This window comes from Hypomesus nipponensis, chromosome 24, assembly GCF_054491055.1.
Source record: "Hypomesus nipponensis isolate SF chromosome 24, ASM5449105v1, whole genome shotgun sequence".
NCBI classification, from domain to species: Eukaryota; Metazoa; Chordata; class Actinopteri; order Osmeriformes; family Osmeridae; genus Hypomesus; species Hypomesus nipponensis.
Genome location: NC_140384.1, coordinates 8,774,144 through 8,792,427, shown reverse-complemented (window position 1 = coordinate 8,792,427; position 18,284 = coordinate 8,774,144). Strand labels below are relative to the sequence as shown.

General features: G+C 45.8%; 3 protein-coding genes and 1 non-coding gene across 4 annotated transcripts; 2 read left to right on the top strand and 2 right to left on the bottom strand.

Annotated features, from left to right (window-relative positions):
• Positions 1-175: 175 nt before the first annotated feature.
• Positions 176-247, bottom strand: trnae-uuc (transfer RNA glutamic acid (anticodon UUC)). The gene has a single exon. It is a non-coding gene; the product is annotated as a tRNA-Glu (tRNA).
• A 281-nt stretch (positions 248-528) lies between these two features.
• kazald3 (Kazal-type serine peptidase inhibitor domain 3) lies at positions 529-4,516 on the top strand. The gene is made up of 4 exons (XM_084690494.1): positions 529-1,403; positions 2,171-2,331; positions 2,863-3,010; positions 3,688-4,516. Exons 1-4 carry the CDS (start codon positions 893-895, stop codon positions 3,780-3,782), a joined length of 915 nt encoding a protein of 304 aa, XP_084546620.1. The 5' UTR covers positions 529-892; the 3' UTR covers positions 3,783-4,516.
• A 2,916-nt stretch (positions 4,517-7,432) lies between these two features.
• dok2 (docking protein 2) lies at positions 7,433-13,802 on the bottom strand. Its single transcript, XM_084690782.1, has 5 exons — positions 13,662-13,802; positions 12,924-13,235; positions 11,955-12,066; positions 9,218-9,390; positions 7,433-9,010 (listed from the first exon to the last, which is right to left on the bottom strand). Exons 1-5 carry the CDS (start codon positions 13,719-13,721, stop codon positions 8,003-8,005), a joined length of 1,665 nt encoding a protein of 554 aa, XP_084546908.1. The 5' UTR covers positions 13,722-13,802; the 3' UTR covers positions 7,433-8,002.
• An 827-nt stretch (positions 13,803-14,629) lies between these two features.
• Positions 14,630-17,782, top strand: rsph14 (radial spoke head 14 homolog). Its single transcript, XM_084690783.1, has 6 exons — positions 14,630-14,837; positions 15,472-15,574; positions 15,872-15,990; positions 16,228-16,453; positions 16,655-16,791; positions 17,149-17,782. The coding sequence occupies exons 1-6, from the start codon at positions 14,639-14,641 to the stop codon at positions 17,385-17,387; spliced, it is 1,023 nt and encodes a 340-aa protein (XP_084546909.1). The 5' UTR covers positions 14,630-14,638; the 3' UTR covers positions 17,388-17,782.
• Positions 17,783-18,284: the final 502 nt, after the last annotated feature.

Genomic DNA, 18,284 nt, shown 5'->3' with positions numbered 1-18,284 from the left:
CAGTATTATCTCCATATGGAGCACTAAAGCAGACAATTTCCTGCGTTACATATAATAGGCAATGCTGCTTTGACAAGTTATATTATCCACTACACTAGTTTGCGAAGTTGCCGATAACTACTTCAGTTATATATGAGCTCATGAAATGCCTATAATTTCATTTCAAAACATCTAGTTCCCATACCGGGAGTCGAACCCGGGCCGCCTGGGTGAAAACCAGGAATCCTAACCGCTAGACCATATGGGACTGTACTATAGAAATGCCAATTGTATGACCGAGTATATCAATTCATATGTTCATTCATACTTTCAAGGAAACATGATGTTCTATCATGACTAGCCTAGGTCATTTATTACACTAGTCCACTAGCATTAGGTGTACTGTACAATGCAGCTTTCTGAGGATGAAAGCTTGCCTAAGTAAGCTGGTTCTCAATTTTACTGACAGGCATCCCACCCGCTGCTCTACATCTAGACCTTCAGTGCTGGGGGATGGGGAGCGCATAGAGTTGCGTGAGAGAGGTTGGATCTATACTGACATCAAAGCAGCAGTACATCGCTACTGTATCCTACTCTGGTCCTCATCGCAGCCAGAGATGGGTGAATTTTCAAAACTCACTTTTTAAACCGGGTGAAAGTTTTACCATTGTAGACTGACGTTGAATGGAATTGTATTCGTTTGTTTGGGGGGAATCCAGGAGGAATGGACACTATTCTCAAGGGATTTAGCGTGGAACTCTTTTCAGCAATTCAACAACTTTGGGCTGTAGCCTAGATTCATACCGATACACACACGACTGTAAAGGCAATGTCGTTTACTTTTTAACTGACTATTTGTCTTTTTTAAGCATATGTTCTTTATAATTTAGGCCATTTCAATTTCTGGAAGACCATGGCCACGCTCAACATGTCATGGGGAATACTTATTTGCGGAATACTATTGAACATCACACTATGTGCGAGTTTCCCAAACAAACTTGATGATTTTGACACCGCCATCGACACGTTAGATTACGATCAATTAGAAGATGAGTATGATGATGGAAACAGTACCAATTGTGAAGACTGTATACCGGAGTTTTGTCCCGAGGCGATGGGATGCAGAGCCGGTTTCGTGCTGGACATTTGCGGTTGTTGTAAGGAATGTGGAAATTTAGAGGGACAGTCGTGTGACCTTGGCGACAGCAACGTCTTCTACGGTCTCTGTGGCGAGGATCTCTCTTGCCATGTGGATGACTTGAATCTTGGAGAGGGAGAGGTCGCGGAGCCCTTGTGCGCGTGTAAAACTCAGGATGCGCTCTGTGGTTCAGACGGGCGGACGTACATGAACATATGTCAGTTTAAAGAGGCGTCGTTCTCAAACAAAAACCTAAAAGAAAAGAGCAAAGGACCATGTAAAACAGGTAACATGTTTTGTGTGTATAAAACTTTTAGGGCTTCATTACTACACGTGCGTAATGCGCACAGGGTCTATTAGTGTGTGAGACGAGCAGGTTTCTGGGTGAAAATGTACCTTGGAGAAAAAAAACAGCACATACGCTGTCACATAACTCATGTTCAAAGAAATATGGCAGTGCGCTTTCATTTAAAACGCTGCCCGTCATCAGCGAGAAAATTATAAACTTTTCAATGAAGTTCCTTCGCGACATAAATGAGAGTGCTTAGCTGACAGAAATATGAACACGGTTTTAATGTCTGGAACCCCCTCCGAACCAGGTCTGGGAAACATGTTGTGTGTAATGTCTTTTCAGTGTGTTTTTCCTTTGCCACCAGCGTAGTAGCCTCCCGTCCAGACGTCTGGGAGCTAGAGGAATCTGCCCCACTCCCCCAGCTCCCAGGCCGGTGAGACTAGCCTGTAATTTCCCCGTGGCGGAGCAAGGAAAATTTATAGTTTTAAACAGCTCCAAGAGCCAAACCCTTAAAGACAACCCAGGAGTCTTGACAGAGTAAACCACTTGAGGAAAACACCTTGCTAACCTCTCTCTCCTTTCGCTCTCTTTCTCTCTCTCTCTCTCTCTCTCTCTCTCTCTCTCTCTCTCTCTCTCTCTCTCTCTCTCTCTCTCTCTCTCTCTCTCTCTCTCTTTCCCACTTTCTACCTCCACTGTCTCCCTCATTCTCTGCTCCTTCCCCCCCTATACTTCTCTCCACCCCCTCCTTCTTTTCCTTTCAGTCCCTATCATCAAAGTGCCTCCCCAGAATCTAGTGAACCAGACAGGGAGCACCATGGTGTTCCTGTGCGAGGTCTTTGCCTTCCCCATGGCCCTCATAGAGTGGAGGAAGGAAGGAAAGGACGTCATCCTGCCTGGGGATGACCCTCACATCTCGGTCCAGGTGAACCAGGGAGACAGTTAACATTCCCTTGTCAAATATGTCAAATATGGTATTTGTTAGAACAGCTGCTAAGCAGAACCTACGTTACACCAAAGTTTAAAGGTTCAGATGTTTTAAGACCACTTACATTTTACATTTAGATTTACATTTAGTTCTTTTGGCAGATATAAATTGTACATATAGAACATACAGCTGATCAGAAGTGCATGGTTCCAAAGGTGCATCAATCGTTTGCGCCAGATCAAAGCAGTACGTCTTGTAAACAGGTAACATGTAAAACAGGTAACATGTTTTGTGTGTATAAAACTTCTAGGGCTTCATTACTACACATGCCCACTGCGCACAAGGTCTATTAGTGTGTGAGACGAGCAGGTTTCAGTTGGTGAAAATCTACCTTGGAGAAAAAACGAAGTAAAAAAAAACAGCAGAGACGCCGTCACATAACTCATCTTCAAAGAAACATGCCAGTGTCGTTTTGTCTGACTGAGGTCTCAGTTAGTAATCCCGTTCTCCCTCTGCGATGCTGTGCAGTCTCGAGGGGGGCCCATGAAGTTTGAACTGTCCAGCTGGCTGCAGATTGAAGACGCCAGTCCAGGGGATTCTGGAACATACCGCTGCATTGCCCGTAACAACCTGGGGAGTGTCTCTGCTACCGCGGTGCTAGGGGTCCTGGGACCAGGTGGGTGCAGTGGAGGTGGTTCGAGGACATCCCCTTGTTTCAGACGATTGAAAGTTGGACTTAATTAGTCTTATGCACCCAGTGGTCTTGTTGGGGTCTTACTGCTGCATTTATGCTGTTGTTTCAGGTCCAAACCTCGAAACATCCTGTTGACTGTAATATAAAGGCTTGTGCAAGCCTTGACAGACACTTTATTGTTAGATTCTAGCTGCCAGGAACTCTGTTGGCCAAACAAGCAGAGCTTTCCCAATAATAGTCATGGTAGGATTAGCAGAGAATTGACTGATTCCAGAAACACGTCCAGAGCTGAAAGCTCAGCTGTCATAAAGGTCAACGGATCAAATCGGTAGATCACTAGGGTTTAAGACCTATCCAGGTACTTTGTAGGTGAGTCTCGGTATATTCTAGAAATCTTTCATACCTGAGCTCCCTGAGGTAGCATAATTAGGTTGGTGAAAGCATCTGCTTTCCCACAAAACCGTGACCCTTCTCGGCACAGCCTATCACTGATTTCTCCATCGTAAAGAAGGGAGGAAGGGGGGGAAAAAGAAGGATTTTTTTTTTTTCTTCATTTCTAAGACATGACTACATACAGTCAAGAACAGGGCCAACATAAGAATCTGAGCTCCTGTTCCCTGCGTTGATGATGTCTCCTCCACATGTTGTTGTGTCTCCAGAGGACATGTCGGCCTACGTGAGGGACAGCATGGCGGAGATGACAGACATGATGGACTACAGCCCCTCCAGGAACTACGAGGAGGATTACTACTAACTCTGGTCAACGACCTGGTAACCACGGTTAACAGTCAGTTTCTGTTGGTCGTGAAACCAACTCCCATTAAGGACATTCGTTGACAACATTTTAGCTACAGTCGGAAATCTCCTCTTCCTCTGAGACTCTGATAATAGCAGTTGGCAGAAGCAGACAATATATCATACAGTAAATTATACACCTGCAACCTGAACTTAAATCTCTATTGCTGTTTTAGGAAGGTTTGAAAGTGAGAAACAGCTATGGATGTGAATCACAACAATGTTAAATGACGTTCTGCGTGTATGCAGACAGACCTTGTTCACGCACTCGTGTCATCCCATGGTGTGTGTGTGTACATTTGAGTGTGTGTGTCTATATATATATAGACACACACATACATACATATACAGTCCCCATACAGCTGAGCAAGAGGAATGAATGTTCCTTTGTTCTGAATCCCTTCTCAGCCATTCCCCCTGCGACTATGAGGCACATTCCTGACCGTATGAACGGTGTGCTAGAGAGAGAGAGTTACTCAGACTGTCTTCTCAATGTCTGGAGGACGGCTTAACCCTCCCTCTGAGACGGGACCCGTCTGTCTGCCTGTAGGTCTGTCTGTGTGTGGATCTGTCTCTAGGTCTGTCTACCTGTAAGTCTGTCTGCCTGTAGGTCTGTCTGTGTGTGGGTCTGTCTTTTGGTCTGTCTACCTGTAGGTCTGTCTGCCTGTATGTCTGTCTACATGTAGGCCAGTCTCTAGGTCTGTCTGCCTGTATGTCTGTCCACCTGTAGGTCTGTCTTTTGGTCTGTCTACCTGTAGGTCTGTCTGCCTGTATGTCAGTCCACCTGTAGGTCTGTCTACCAGTTGGCCTGTCTCTAGGTCTGTCTGCCTGTAGGTCTGTCTCTAGGTCTGTCTGCCTGTATGTCTGTTTTTTGGTCTGTCTGCCTGTAGGTCTGTCTGTGTGTGGGTTTGTCTGTTGCTCTGTCTCTAGGTCTGTTAACCTGTAGGTCTGCCTACACGGGCATCTGGATGCAGAGTATCTGGAATGTATCCGGATTGTCGTTCTCAGTCTCAGAACTGGAAGCTATTATTCTGAAGGGCTGCGAGTTTCCCTCTCTCCTGTCTCTGCAGCGCTGGGCAGATGAGTGAGCTCCCCAGGCTTTGGTGCAGCTTGGGAGAGAGAAAACGAGAGAGGAGGAGCAGAGAAAAGGATGGGAAAAGATGGATAGACCAAAGAAGAGAAGCAAATGGGAAAAGGCAGAGATACAGAGAAAGCTAGAGAAAGATACAGGGGCAGAGACAAAGGGATTAGGGAGTGGATGAGAGAGAGAGAGAGAGAGAGAGAGAGAGAGAGAGAGAGAGAGAGAGAGAGCAAAGGGGGCAAGAAAAAGGGGGAGAGGGTGAAGCAGAGAAGGAGAGGTTGCCCGACAGATGGTTTTAATGTTTCGGCCATGGAGCTTAGCTCGACAGACATGAATGAGAATCTCTCCGTCTCCTGTGTGCTGTTAGGTCAACAAGGCTCTGCTCAGTTCCACTTCCCGTTATTAAATATTATCTATTGCTTCAGACTTGAGCTCTATATAACTACTCAGGAGGCAACTTGAGAAGTCCAGGAGACAGGCGTCTACCTGAGCAATGGGCTTACATTCCTGTCGGGTTGAACTTGCACGATAGCCCCAACGTCCATAGAGATTTACTGTATTAACCTGAGAATATGACTGGCATTATCAATATTGTTTATACGTTGCTAGTATTATCAATGTTTTTAGTTAACTTTACTAAGCATATAGGATGCTGTATGTAACACACATATATATATATATATATATATATATATATATATATATATATATATATATATATATATATATATACAGCTCTGGAAAAAATTAAGTGACCACTGCACCTTTTTCTTTCATTTAAAAAAAGGTTGAGAAGGACAATTTTGAATGAGGAACAGAAGGGTAACATTTTAAGTGGCCTCTTGTGTTTTTACCCTTTTGTTCCTTACTCAAAGATGTCCTTTTCAACTTTTTTTTAATGAAAGAAAAAAGTGCAGTGGTCTCAATATGTTCCAGAGCAAAGAAATGAATGATTTGTGGTGGTGATGCTTTGGATAGCAGCTGTAAACTGCACATTCTATAATCGTGAAAATGTATCATGTACTGTATTGTAACTAGTGAACGGTTGCCTTCCAAACAATACTGGATAAATAATAAATGCCCAGAAATCACAAACAGTCAGAGAGTGCCTTTGCATGCCAGCATCATCTTAGCTAAACACGTGTCCACAAACAAACACACACTTTTAATTATTTAAGATCTTATACATAACCTTAGTTTCAGCCTGCCAGTAACCCTGTATCATCCTGCCATTTTTCCATCCAGCTCTCCAATCATGCTGGTCCTAGCCCCTCTTACCAATCATGCTGGTCCTAGCCCCTCTTACCAACCATGCTGGTCCTAGCCCCTCTTACCAACCATGCTGGTCCTAGCCCCTCTTACCAACCATGCTGGTCCTAGCCCCTCTTACCAACCATGCTGGTCCTAGCCCCTCTTACCAACCATGCTGGTCCTAGCCCCTCTTACCAATCATGCTGGTCCTAGCCCCTCTTACCAACCATGCTGGTCCTTGCCCCTCTTACCAATCATGCTGGTCCTAGCCCCTCTTACCAACCATGCTGGTCCTAGCCCCTCTTACCAACCATGCTGGTCCTTGCCCCTCTTACCAACCATGCTGGTCCTAGCCCCTCTTACCAACCATGCTGGTCCTAGCCCCTCTCTCCAACCATGCTGATCCTAGCCCCTCTTACCAACCATGCAGGTCCTAGCCCCTCTCTTCAATCATGCTGGTCCTTGCCCCTCTTACCAACCATGCTGGTCCTAGCCCCTCTCTCCAACCATGCTAGTCCTAGCCCCTCTCTCCAACCATGCTAGTCCTAGTCCCTCTCTCCAACCATGCTAGTCCTAGTCCCTTTCTCCAACCATGCTAGTCCTAGTCCCTCTCTCCAACCATGCTAGTCCCTCTCTCCAACCATGCTAGTCCTAGTCCCTCTCTCCAACCATGCTAGTCCAGCCCTCTAAGCAGAACTCCAGACGGTGGGGGAGGTGGGACTTCCGGTAAGGGGCTCACATTCAGCTGCATGTCTGGATGGAAAATTGGAAAGAAACTGGAAGGAACTGGTGGTGAGATATCAGGAGGTTTATGTGAGAGACTGATGGGCACGGGTCTCTCCACTCCCTCCGGGCTGCAGGCCTCATATCCTGAGCACTGAAAAGACATTAGTGGCAGAGCAACAGAGGCAGTCTGCCAGGGGGAGACCAGCCTGTGGTCTTCTGACTGACAGGCTCCCAGCTGTGGAACACAATATACTATACATGCTGGGGATCCGAGCTCTCTCTCTCTTTCAATGTATTTCTCTCCATTGGAGGAAAACAGACGGAGGACATAAACAAAAACTTAGATAATTAACATTCTTTTAAAACTGGCAGAAGAAAAAGGAGAAAAAAGCTTATTCTACCCTCAGTGGCACATGGAACCCATCGGGAAGTACTCCTAGATAATGACTTCCAATAGATCCAAATAATGCAAAAAAAGGTTCCAGGTCTTTTTACCCTTTTAATGCCCCATCAGTGGAAACAGACAAAGTAGACATCCAGAGGACTCCAGGGGCAGTTTTATTTCAAAATCTGCTATGACAATATACAAAGGTGATACAAGAAAGTCTTTATTATTAACAAAGCTAGGTTAAATAAGTGCTTACTTTACAAAGAATCCTTTGAGTTGAGCCAGATGTCAACTTAAAAAAAAATCGAACTCCAACCGCCACCTACTGCACAGAACATTGTACTACAAGAAGGAAATTCACATTTTGAAATAAGAATAAACTGTAGGATCCAAAAGAGACAGGAATTCAAATGGCTCGATCGATAAGTAGTGCTGCTGGAGCTGAAGTACTACATTGTTTAAGTATAATCAAAACTCTGCATTAAAATGTGCAGAACAGAAGTAGGAATATTTGAACGGTTAAAAATGCTCTCCAATACATACTATTCCAACAACGGTGTGTGTATGTGCAAGCGTGTGTGTGTGTGTGTGTGTGTGCAAGCGTATGTATGTGTGTGGGTGTGTGTATGTGCAAGCATGTATTTATGTGTGTATGTGCAAGCGTGTGTGTGTATGTGCAAGCGTGTGTGTATGTGCAAGCATGTGTGTGTGTGTGTGTGCATCCTCTTCTGCTCTACCTGTCCATTTTCACCATCACATTATCATAGGGGGAGTCCTCCTCACTATCCTGATCCTCCAAATGAAAGGCTCTCTTTGGGGGCTTGGGTACAGCATAGTCATCCACGTGAGGGTTATAGGGATACTCGTGGCCGTTAGGATCAACGACAGTTCCCATGCTCCTCCAGGCATTACTTCTGACCTCTTCCGGGTTGTCGTAGAGAGATGTAGAGCCCGGGTGCTGTGTGGTGACCACTGCACAGCCCTCTGGCTCGTCGTAAATGTGTTCTGCCCTGTGATAGTTTGGTTTGGTGCCGTCTGACCTGCACGGAACCAGGGCTCTGACGGCTAACTCGTCTATGCTGTCATAAAGCGGGTCGCGAGCCTCATCATTGTTACCCCCCGGCCTATCAAAGCCCGACTCTGTGACCCAACGCACAAAAGGCTGGGTATTTGCCATGTCAGCTATGATTTTCTTTGCAAGGGCATCGAAAGGAAGGGAGTATTCAGGGTCTTGGGGTGGCTTGGGGCTGGGGGGCCTGGGAGGCAGGGAGGTGTGCTCTCCCTTGTCGCCCCCCCTGTCCGCGGGAAGGGTGATCTCTGAGTAGGTCTGGCTCTCCTGGTTCAAGAGAGGGCAGCTGCAGATTGGCTTCACCTGGTTCTTCCTGGGATTGGAGCCTCGGGTGTCCAACGTCAGGCTCTTCACCCCCGTTAAGAGCTTATCCACTGGGGGCTCCAGCCTGGCGTGGGGGGACCCAGGTTGGTGGGGAAGGGAGGGCTGCACACCAGGCTCTTTGACAGTACTGTAGATGCCGGGCTCGGCTCCAGGCTGGGGCAGGGGGCGGGACTGGGGGGCTGGCTCCGTGTCCTGGCTTCCCGAGGCCTGTCGTAGGGGCTGGCTGGTCCTCTGGCGGTTGATAGCCATCTCCACGGCCTGGAACACTGCATTCCCCTGTTTGGTTTCGAACTCGAAACTTCCTTCGCCAGAGTCACACCTGCGCCCTGCCTCAAATGAGAATGTCAACTGTGAAGAGAAAAAGCCACCATGAAGGAGGATTGACAAGTGATCAGGCTATTTAACCTCTCTCAGGATAAATGAGCTAATCTTTATTGGTTATCATGTTTCCTCATCTAGTGACTCATTTTGATAATAGAAATGTAAAACATACATCAAGCACATGCTCTTTCATGTTTTGGTCTTTTTAACTTTCCCACGTGAGCAGGAAGTTACCTTGTCGCGTCCGAAGCGCCGGAGGAAGCGGTACGGCCAGTTGTAGAGGACTTCCCCCGTCGAGGCGTCCTTCAGGATGAGGCTGTTGGCGTCAGTCCGTAAGACGCAGGGTCCCCTCAACCTGCAGCGCTCTGAGGCCTCCGTCCTCCTCATCACCACCCGGAAGTCTATCACTGGAGGGAGGAGAGAGAATAAGAGACACAGAGAGAAAGCAGAGGGAAAAGGTAAGAGTGGAAGAGAGAGGACTTTGGCCCAAGAGTGTGTGTATTGGAGGGGAGAAGGGTGAATCGGACAGATATGACATACACACTTTTTGGAGTGAAAATGTTGTGTGAACAGTGAAATGTTTCTCCAGAAACCTCGTAATGATACATCCAGTATGTTCCATGCAGACAAAGCATGTAGACAGTTAAGCGTTTTTCCACAGCCTCTCATCTCGTAAATGTATCATTATTTTTCCTGTAAAACACTGCTGTTTCTGTTACTGTGGTTACCGATGTGGCGACCCAGAGCGTGTTTGAGTAGACCTAAGGAGATCTGGAGGGGAGGGAGGGGGCAGAGGTATTTGGACAGTTGTTCCTCAGAAGGGGGCTCATCCAAGGGAGGTGTGGCAGTTATGGTTAGCCGTAAGTGGATCTGAGTGCCTGGTAGAGAAGCTACTTTGCAGACAGACTCACAGTTTGGTCAGTCGGTTAACTTGATGAACCAAGGCTGTGAAGTGCTGATATTGTCATGGAAAATGTGGCTTGTTTGTAACCCAGTGCTTGTTTAGTCATTCACTCTGTGTTATGAAACTGTTCTGTGGAACACGTGAGGTAACACACACACACACACACACACATACGCACATCCTATAGAACACACACATATAAATGTGTACACACACATTCTACACACATATACCCACAGTATGTGTCTATTTATATACCCTACTGACACATATACACACACAAACACACACTGTATATGCACACACACACACACACATTTATACATATACCCCAACACTCAGATTCATACACACAGAACCTTGTGAATTCCTGTTTTACACATTTTCTCAAGCAATGTTCACCACGACCAATTAAAAGACAACGCCCACTTCCTCTACAGGCATCACCCCGCTTGTTCTAAAGATAGACACATTGCGGCCATGTCACGGTGACTGATGCACAGTGCTTCTGCAACTGACATCGGCACTTCCTCTTTCCCCTCCCTAGCTCTTGCCGTCTCTGCCCTGTCCTCTGGTCACATGGTATACAGTATATTAATACTGGGGATAGAGTAAAGCATTCAACAGATGGAGTTAAATAGTCGGATCTATGGAACTGCAAAGACCTGAGAGGATATGACCCCCCCAGCGCTTGAAGAACAGAGCCAGGCTTCACTGAGGATGCATGCAAGGAGAGGAGATAGAGAGAAGAACGAGGAGAGCTTGCAGATGCTTGTGTCATGGAAGTGTGTGCTTGTGTGTGTGTGTGTGTGTGTGTGTGTGTGTGTGTGTGTGTGTGCGTTTGCCAGGTGTTGTCTCCAGGATGTTGAGGTCGGGAGTTGCTGCTTCCTTTGCTTGGCTGCTACTGTTGCTGAGTGTGCATGTCGTGTCAAGAGATGCTCTAGACTGCAGAATGGACTACTGGACGCCTATTGTACGACCTCTGTAATGACCGCTGTAAGAACTAACGTAAAAGTTCCTAAAAGGTCCCAGATTTTTCCTTCTTTCTCCCTCCTTCTCTGGGTTTTTGTGTGTCTGGTTACAGCCCCTCGGTAATGAAGATATTCACTACCAGTCAAAAGAATGGGAAAATGTGTCCAAACTTTTGACTGGTACTATATATATATATATATATATATATATATATATACACACACCAATAAAAACATACATAAACATATACCAATTTATACCCCCCAAAAAATATTTGGATTCATGTTTAAAATAATGACCCTGTCAACCCTCATTGTCTCATAACTTATGATTCTTAAAGAGAAAAATGTCAAGTCTGTATTTGATTCAAAGTTCGGAGGAAGTCAGCTTCACACCGATAAGTTAGTGGTCATTTTGCAAAACGGGAAGGGTGTCGTGGGACTGGGGTAATGTACTCAACCACAGGAAGAGGAACCAGCCACCTCAGTTTTCCACTGTGCACTGCTGATGCTACAACTAACTTCTTCTGTTGTCAATAGTCTGTCCAAAAAGAGGATGAAAGCTGACTGGTGAGCCACATCACAGACCATAAATATGTTTTGCCACAGACAGAATGCTAATAAAAGATAGCGTTTATAAATGAAAGGGACAGTAATTGAGGTTTCCAAACTACAATTTGCGCATTTATAAAAATAAGTACATTCTCATTGGTTTGATATCCTATACAGTATGTTGACCACTGGCCAAAGAAATAGCTGCATACTCTCAACTTCCTCTCTGCAGGATGTAGGTCTTTGACAGTGTGTGTAGGTGTGTGTGAGTTAGTGTGTGAGTTAGTGTGTGTGAGTTTTTGAGGTTCATATAGTTTATTGTAACTTGTTTAACTACATGCCCTTATGGTTCTTCCCTTTGGCACTTATTTGGTTTTTCAAGATGTATGCTTCATGTTTTGGCTACCCACAATGTTTGGGGCTATCTCGTTGTTATGATCCGTGACCTATGCACTTTTGTGCATAGCTATCTCTTGGAAGTCGCTTCGGATAAAAGCATCTGCTGAATGAATACATGTAAATGTAGTGTGCGTCGCAGACTCACCAGTGTCTCTTCCACCGTAGAGAAGGTTGTCCTCCATGCCCTTTCCTGGTGGCTCCACATTTGATCTTTGTACACTGTTCCGTTTCGTCCCTCCTCGATCACCCCAGTTTGACTACACAGGACACGCATGCACACACACACACACCACTCTTTTATTGCACTAACAGGGTAGGATAAGCTGCCTTTTAATATCAGACAGGCCTCCTTGCTCCCTGTTTTCAAATCTCTTTTAAAAACGCACTTTTACTCCCTTGCTTTTAACTTACCTTAAATGTTCCGTCATTCCTTAGAAATCACTTGCAGTGAGCTTGTTTGTTTGTGTTTTTTATTTTATGTATTTTTATGGACCAATGTAAAGCACTTTGGCTTCCCCTGTGTTAATTTTTTTTTTGCTATATAAACAAAGTTGATTGATTGATAGGTGTTAAAGTTCCCTTTACACAGATATGTGGTGTAAATTAAAAATAGAGTCCTAAGAATGAGGATGTGTGTCTGTTCATGAGGTTACACTTGTGGGAGACTGTGGTTGAGATACCCCAAAAGGTTTTACCAAAACATTCAAACCACTTACAGCATATCTGTCAGTCTGACTGAGAGGAACAACAAAGGCTTTTTGTTTAGTTCCTGAATATTGTATTTTCATTTTGAATCTTCTGTGGCATTTATAAGGAAGTGTCTCTTCTTGTCAACAGTACACCTACAGTACATACTAGGTACATCGAGAGCATTACAGCTACATTACATTACAAAGGACCAGAGAATAGGGATCATGCTTGGTGTGGGCCCCATCACTATAACCTGATGAAACACAAAACTGCCCTTTTTCCATTATTCTGTTATTCTATGGAAAGCTGTGAAGGACTGCATGAGTTTGTGAGTGTGTGTGAGTGTCTGTGTGTGTGTGAGTGTGTGTGAGTGCCCGACTGACCGTTCGACAAACCTAATCACTAAACGAGTAACCAAACTCACAGGAAAAGCTATTTCGCACAGCTTCTGTATCCAGTCGTCCATCCCGGCTGTCTCCACGGCGAAGACAAACAACTTCTCGGTCGTCTCCACCAGGAAGGGAGCACAGTCCCGCGGACATCCCTCCGTCTCCATCTCCGTCACCCGGATACAATCGCTCAGACGGATGACCTTCTTGTGCTCCTGCTGTTTCTTCAGGCTTCGATCGGAGCGGTCCATGGTACCGGACCCACCGTCTTTGCACTCCCAGAATTCCATGCGGGAGATGGAGCAGGTGCTCTCCCGGTACAGAACCGACCACACCCTCTTCCATTTCTAAAGGGAAGCGACAGGAAGAGACCATGGGTCAGATAGGAGGGTAGACACTCAGAAGGACAGGTCAAGTATGTGGAGCAGAACCTACCATCAAAATTATATTATTTAATGTATATATTGAGTTAACTAGAATTGTAATGAAATGTATCTGAGCGCGTTGAAAAGCGACGTGTCTCAAATCAACTTGCAACCACCAGCAATTCTATGAATGCCACACAGAATGGAAGTTTATCAGTTAAACCACAATGGCAAGGTTTTGTGAAATTATAAACACACTCAGTCAGTTAGGCTACTCTGTTTTGTATCTTTCAACATCATAACCTCACCCAGACAAAGGCACCAACATGTTAACTCTCGATGACCATGTATGAGCAACCCAGCAAACACGGAAAGTGTGTGTGTGTGTGTGTGTGTAGTGTGTCCCACCTTGCCAAACCTTTGTTGCTGAAGAAACAGCATCCCTTGCTTCCTTATGTCCTCCTCCATGGCAGAGCAGCTTGGTCTTCTCCTCTGATACCACCACTAAAGTCTCTTGTCCTTTGACTGTTCTTCAGCCCACTTTTACCCTATTACCCACTTTTTCTCTCTCAGTTCCGCATACACTACGTCTCTCCTCTCCTTCTTTCTATCTATCTATCTATCTATCTCTCTATTTGCATACACCAACCACTCTCCCTCCTCTCCACCTCTAACTGTTGATTTAGTCCTCTCTCAATTCTGCAGCGTCGCCGAACCCCCCTTAGGCTGCACTGTCTATAGATGACGCATGCAGGCACCACAAGTTCCTCATCATGCCATTTCCTGCTTGCTCTGCAATAGCAGCTAGCATGTCGACACAGTGTAGAAGCTGTGCCTGTGTCTTTCTGTGGGGTGCATGCTTTCTTGATCAACCGAATGTCACAACAAATACTTGTTGTAAATAAATAAACAAACAAACAAATAGATAAAAAAGATAAATAAGGGATATTTTCAGAACGGCCTGAGGCCAAACTGAGCACATCGTTCCAAATAAATAAAAACATTCTAATTAAACATTCTTTCCATACAGGCTATTACAGTAAGTTGCGACACCATAAGAGGCCATGCACAGACATTCGATTGAGGTTTTCAAATTTTCTATATAGGCATATAGATATATAAATAGACTAGGTTTTGGATCCTACCACTCGAAATAAACCATGTTTTACTACTTTTGATATGTGTGTAGCAGACCTAATGGTCCGTAGCCTGCCCGTGACTGTTTACAACCGTTACTTAGCAACGATGGTTCGTGTGTTCGTTGGTGGGCAGCAGGCTAGATTAGAGCGACTGTAGATAAGCTATTCAGAAATATTTAATTTAGGAATAACTTTAGCCTTTCTACCAAAAGTACTGAATACAGCGAACGGTTGGAGCTTTGGGAAATGGGCAGCACTCGTATTTCCGAGCAGTTACCTCCGCTAATTGACCCGACGCAGGCACCTGTTGCATTCGGTAACAGAGCCCTTCCGCGACTCTCCATGGAGCTGCAGGACCCGCATCTGTACATCAGACAACGTGCGCTAACAGCACTTTGTGACTTAGTTCATGATCCAGAGAGAGCTTACGAAGCCATCCATAATGGTAATGTACATTTATTTAGGCTTTGCCTAGATAATTAAGGTTATAAATTAGCTCAAAAACTGTGTAGGCTATATTTTCGTAGAGAGTTTAGATAACTGTGCTGTACTTCAGTGGGGATTTTAGACCCTTTTTAGGGGTGCTCAAGCACCCCTAAATTTCATCTCAGTCAGTACCCCTAAAAATAATAATAGCCATATTTTTTTTTAATATATATTTTTTTATCATTTGATGCTGGTAGTTCATAACAAAAGGGACATCCTTAGTTTTTTAATTCGTTTATTATTTTGCATAATAATACATACATGTATTAATTGTTATCCAGTGAGATTAGGGATTTAGCACTTTTGAAAGGCACTGTATTCATGTCACATTCTAATTGGGGGCTAAGCCCCCCTAAGGGTCTGATCCCAGAATCGCCCCTGCTGTACTTGCAAGTGATAATTCCAATATTCCGTAAATAAGTAGGCTACTGTAGCCAAAAGTTATTTTAGAGTCTAAAGAACTGGCTACGCATTCGCTCCAATGACATTAACTTTGGCTACCTGAATTCAAAGTGGGGCATGTGCTCTCAACATCCTGTGTTATGTGTAACAGTCTTTCTTCATGACAACAGTACCATCTTATTATGTTCCAGGCTGTTTGGAGATACTGAAAGGCTTGCTGAAAGACAATGACAGCTCAGTGAGAACCAAAACCACAGAAGTACTCTACCTCATGGCTTCTCATAATGTGGGAAGGTTTGTGACATTATTTTCAACATTTGTAATCTTCCAGGGTACCATCAAAGACTTGTCTTAAGTTGCAGGTTCAGCCATGTCAACAAGGCGTATTCCTACCATCCTTAAAACAGTAGGTGGCAGCCTAATACAGTGATTACATGTGGCCTTTGTGTAAGTGTGCATGTGTGTCGCTCTGTGTGCGTGTGCGTCGCTCTGTGTGTGTGTGCGTGTGTGTCGCTCTGTGTGCGTGTGCGTGTGTGTCGCTCTGTGTGCGTGTGCATGTGTGTCGCTCTGTGTGTGTGTGTGTGTCTCCAGAGAAGCCTTCCTGAAGTTGAACGTGTTAGCACCTCTCTCTGACCTCCTGGATGAACCTGAGGTATCCTGTCGTAAGAACATGCACACGGCCCTCAAGATAATGGCAGAGTTTCCGGCAGGTATCTGTGACATATATATTACTCTGAAAATCAACTGGGGGGTATTCAAAATATGTGATATATTTATACATATTTTATTTTTTTAACATTTAATAAAAATAAAATAAAAATCTATCTGACAACAGCTATCAAAATATGTGACTTCATTTGCCAAGACACAGTGTGTGTGTGTGTGTGTGTGTGTCCATGACTGTGTGTTTAACTCAGTGTGTGTGTGTCCGTGACTGTGTGTTCCAGGCGCAGCCTACATGGTGTCACTGGGCCTGGTCCCCCGGCTGGTCATGACGCTGCCAGCTGAGCAGGAGGAGATTCGAGCCCTGATCCTGGCCACCCTCAGCTCCTGTGTCAGGGTGGACGCCCTGCCGGCCCTGGCCAGCAACGGGGTCTCGGTCCTGGGAGAGCAGCTCTCTCACCCCTCCCCGGATATCCGCAGGGAAGCCGCTTCAGCCATGATGGGCATCAGGTCAGCATCTCTGTCGTAGCCTTGCAGATACAGTCAAATACTTACAATGACTGCACATAGAGTTGTGATTCCAGTAAAACGGCACCAGCCTTGCAAACTCTGTGACATATCATCAACAAATCAGTGTTTGTTCTGAACTCACTGAACCTGTCCTCTCCACCCTGTTCTCTCTCACACACCCCGCACCCCTCCGCCCGCCAGTGTCCCGCCCGAGGGGAAGCACAAGGTGTGCGAGGAGGGGGTACTTCCTCTGCTGGTCACGCTGCTTTCGGACAGTGATCCCGGCGTCACCGCCAGCGCTGCTGGAACCATCATGAACACAGCTGTCATCTCTAAAGGTGCACACATCACCTCTCCACTGTCATAGCGTCATTTAGCAGAGGTTTCCCTCTCCTATACGCCTGTCCTACCCTCTCACCCCCCCCCACGCCCTGCTATCTACCCCCTGTCTTCTACCACAACCCCCTGACCTTTGCCCTCTGCTACACTTCCTTATCTTCTACAACCCTCACCCCACCTATGTTCCCTGATAACCACCCCATCTTATACACCCCGCGCACCTCTGCCCACTCTTATCTACCCCATGTTCTACAACCCCCACCCCCCATCTTCTATAACCCCACCCCATCTCCTCCTCCATCCCCTTCCACTACCCCCTGCCTTATGCACCCCCTGCCCCTCCCTTTCGCCTACAGGAAAGTACCAGGCCTTGAAGGCAGGTGCCCTCACCCCGCTCCTGGCCCTGGTGGGCAGCGAGGACCTGGCGGTGTGTGCCAACGCGTTGCGGGCCCTGACGGTGCTGGCGGAGGCTCCGCGTGCTCGGACGGAGCTGCTGGAACACGTGCCCCTCCTGGAAACACGCCTCAGTCACCCCGCTGACATCATACGCCGCGCCGCGCAAACCGCCATCAGTGTCGTGTCCTGGACCCCCTGAGAGGCACGAGGACACACACACATCTCCTGGACACGCTACAAGAGCTGGAGGGGTGACACACACACACACACATATACACACACATGTGGACATACTATGTACACAGACTCGGAGGAATGGAGACTAACTGCTCCCATCCCTTGTTTCTCCATCTTTCTCGGTTCTCTTTATTACTCTCTCCTCCGTATCTCACTCGTCTGTCACTCTGTTTCTCACCATCGACTCCTCTCTCGCTCTCCCTGTAAATCAACTTAATTGCTGTTCTCTCACACACACTTACAGAAGTGCATCTCTGCCCCTTCGGTGCACACACATGCATACTCAAGCGCCACACAATTTGTTGTTTATCTTTGTGATCAGTGGCAGGTTTATGCAAATAAACTCATAAAAGAAAATTACATGTCTACATATTTATCCTCAATCTCCATCGCCTTACCACCCACAGTTTTGTCCATCCATCATCCCGCCCCCCCCCCCTCCCCCTTCCTGTCAGTAAGGCATCCTCGTCACCTTGGTGATCTAAGAGCACAAAACACATTGATTTACAAAAGCAGTTGTATGGTACCATGCCATTCAGTCTATTAAACCCTCACTCACACTTCAAATGTTTTGCTGGATTTACTAGGTCATTAACAAACAAAAAAATACTAGTTTAAGTGACATAATCAAGTACTTCACAAAATGTCCTTTAAATGACATGGCTGTGTGGAACCACTTGACATAAAACTTTTAAGGAAATCCAGCATATAATTTTTTGGACCACATTGCAACATGACCTGTCAGTTTGCTTGTCATCGGTATAAAAGATAAAGATTTTGTATGTTTTCCAGGTTACTCAGCCATCTGGCATACGAGTACCGCACCATATTCTTATATCTTGATGCCTGAAGCAAGTGA